Here is a 3,395-nt window from a genome sequence, read left to right as displayed (position 1 = left end):
CTCTCCACCCTGCAGGAGTGACACCTGCTCAGGTAGGAGGACATGTCAGCACAGTCGCTGCTGGTCTCATAGGAACGACCCTGGAAGTTCCTGTCCTCGTAGAAGATGATCTAAAAAAATGGAAACCATTACAATCACAGGTTGCAAGTACAAATGTAATTTTTTCCCCCCAATTGGATTAAATATTGTTAATGTTTGAAATCAAAAGCTGAAGCTGTACACACCTTGCCCATGGTCATGGCTACTGTTACAGATGTTTTGGCTCAAAATGACTGCACAATTTTCACCATGTCCCCCTCTTGCTTTTATACCTGACCTCGCGCCCAAAGGAAACATGACCCCATTGTTCAAATTCCTGACAGAGCAACATGGAGCAGAGGCCCCTGTGTACAGTACAATTCAGAGAGACCTTCAACAGATCATGATTTGCGGTGGTTGCATTTGTGAGGAGAGGCCCCGCTTTGTATTGTCTTTGCTGCTGAACAACAGAGATCGTGTTTTCCACAAAAATACCTTTCTTTGAAGGGCTCATTGCATGTTACCTCTAATCTAATGTTACTAATAGGTAAACTATTCAGTTAAAGAATAATAGTACTTTATGAAACTAAATAATGGTTTCCAGATTTTATTTTATTCACTTATTTTACCTATTATTTTGTTGTAAAAGTCAGTTACTTTATAATTTTATTTATATTTTATTTGTATCGTTCTTATTGATTCGATTTGTTTCTTATTTTTTATTTTGTTTTGTACTGTAAATCCTAACAGCATATCTTAATAAAATAAGTAAGCTAACATTAATTACTTAATCCTCCAAAAAATTTCCTCATTCCAATGAATTAAATCCAACTCAAAAATGGATTGTTTTGTTCGTACAGTGATGACTTTATATCATTACAGAATGTAAGCCCTAAAGCCCCAAAATTAATTGGCTACCATTTGATAATTAACAGGTATGGTAATAATTTGCTTTAGTGGAAGAACTGAGTAAATTCATTTGTGGTAAAATTTTTAGAAAGAAGATGCATTACTTACTTTATTCAGATAAATACATTTTAATTAATTAATTAATTAATTAATTGAACAAAGGAATTAAGTTACATTAACAATAAATACTTTTAAGTACTTATACTCAAATCAAATATTTTTTTCATGATTAAATTCTTGGCGGTAATTTAAACGGTTGAATGTAATTGGTTTCCTCACTCAACTCAATACTCAACTCATTAGGTTTTACAGTGTGTCTTCTTAATCTATTTTATCTAGTATAACTTTTATTAAACACTATTTATTATTAAATCAATTTTATTGTAATGTTATGTTTGTGTTGTATTTTTATTGTTTTTATTTCTCTCTATTATGGTCCACACTCATTATGTCTTATTATAGCACTTTGAACTGCACTAACCTGTATGAAAATTGCTATACAAATGTCTTTTTTTTATTTTATGTTTTTGTATCCATTGTATTCCTTATGTTTTACATGTTTACAGAGAATTTCATGGTGTTAAATACTATAGCAATGTTCTACTATAGCAATGTATTATATATATATATATTCAAATAAGTTGCAATTGTATGCAGTCTTTAAAAAGTCTCACTCTATGTTAAGCATCAGACGTATGGATAGTGCAGAGCATATTATAGGTGTGATAACTTGACATACTACCAAAATGTATGAAAACGGCACAAAGATCCAACAAAACGTTTATTGGGAGTAAAAAAAGCAACACAAATGCTGATGCAAACTGCTGCTGTAGGTCAGGCTTGGGCTGGGCTTGGACCGAATCTGATTTAAAAAGAGATATATATTTAATATTTTATTAATAATGCATGTAACTGTAACTGTTTATTGCCTTTAATCAATAGTGACAGCTGAACAATGACAGAAAAGGGGGATAGAGAGGGGATGACACTAAGCAAAGGGCCAAAGGTCAGATTTGAACCTCGGATTCAGCCTTGGTACATGGGGCTCCAGTTCTACCAGGTGAGCTATCCGGATGCCCCATATTTCCCTGATTTCAAAATTCTATTGTGAAAAGCGATTTATGTGACACATGTATTCTCCAAACTTATTTTAAATGTGTTAACAAAATTGTTTTGAATAAAATAACTTCATACAAATGTACCACTTCAGTTGATTTTAGTCTTCACTGAAGCAAATTATTAAATTACCTGTCAAACAGCTGATGTACAATACAAATAATTCCCAGTTAATCAATTATCAAAGTGGTAACCCTAATAAATAATAAATAATTTTATGTGGATCATCTAATTGTTACTGCTATAATTAAGTTGTTAGCAATAGCCTCCTTGTTTTCTTTGTTCAAAGCTTTTCATTTTAAAAATGATATCTACTATGTATTATAGCATAGTGGCACTTGTGTTTTTGTAATGATATGAAGTCAAAGTCAATGGAACAAACTGGAATTATATTACCAATACCTAAAATACATTTGTTTTTTCATTTCAGTCAGCAGTAAGCTTTAGGTTTAGTCTTGCCACTCCGGACTAGACTGTGTTTGGACCTACTGTATGTGATGTGATGTGGGAAAAGCCTGACTGATATCATAATCTGACTAATGCAGAGGCAAGAAAAGGGCTTTGTGTAAGAAGACTTCACAGCAATTCATATCCAGTTGTAGTTCTGTTGGCGTTATCAAAAAACGTGCTAACCAAAACAATAAAAACAAGTGTCAAGAAATTATTGAATACGGCATTCATTAATTGCTTCTTAAATAATGTAATTGTGTAAATGTACAAAAGTGTAAATGTGTAAAATGTTAAAAGCCTAATCTATGTATGGTGTTCAGCACCATTTCAATAAAGTCTGCATGGTCTGCATTCAAACCTAATCCTCATTTCAATGTCCACGGGATCTCTGATGTTGGGTTGGAATGTGTTAAGCACTACAAATGCATGATTTGTTTCATCAAGAACTTTTAAAATGCATTTCTTTGTAACTATTCATTTACTTTTAATGTACAGACACATTTCCCTCTTATTCCTGATTAACCATTACATGTTATGAATAACATTTATGCATAACCAATAACTTTTTAGGTGAAAATATGAGTTTGTAAATTATTATTATTTGAGGTCTTTTATCTTGGGTACTAACGTATATATAATGTATAAACACTTGTCTAGATCTTTTTTTTCCATTGTGCATTCAAGTGATACAAACAAAATGTGAAATTAATAGATTACCAACATGTTGAATATGAAATTTGTTTTATTTCTGAGGTCAGATTTGTTTTTAAAACACATTCATTTGTAAAGTTAACAGGAGTCAGTAATGCGTCTGATAGAGCTGAATCTCATTCCATCGTATCCCATGTCCCTGAAGCTCCTGTACTCTCCGGGCCTCAGGTACATCATCCTGCCTCTGTAGT

The 3,395-nt window shown here is 32.4% G+C and overlaps 1 protein-coding gene and 1 pseudogene across 1 annotated transcript in view; both read right to left on the bottom strand.

Annotated features, from left to right (window-relative positions):
* Window positions 1-239, bottom strand: part of LOC118338654 — a 627-nt pseudogene extending 388 nt beyond the window's left edge.
* A 3,043-nt stretch (window positions 240-3,282) lies between these two features.
* The window catches only part of LOC118339187 (gamma-crystallin M3-like), a 1,136-nt gene continuing 1,023 nt past the window's right edge, over window positions 3,283-3,395 (bottom strand). The window contains exon 3 of the mRNA XM_035676745.1: window positions 3,283-3,395. This exon is cut by the window's right edge and continues 121 nt beyond it. Within this exon, the coding sequence (XP_035532638.1) occupies window positions 3,283-3,395 (113 nt within the window).

This window comes from Morone saxatilis, unplaced genomic scaffold (genome assembly GCF_004916995.1).
Source record: "Morone saxatilis isolate NCDOM2014 unplaced genomic scaffold, NCSU_SB_2.0 Contig5, whole genome shotgun sequence".
Taxonomy (NCBI): Eukaryota; Metazoa; Chordata; class Actinopteri; family Moronidae; genus Morone; species Morone saxatilis.
The sequence above is the reverse complement of the archived record's forward strand: the minus strand, read 5'-3'. Positions and strand labels throughout refer to the sequence as shown.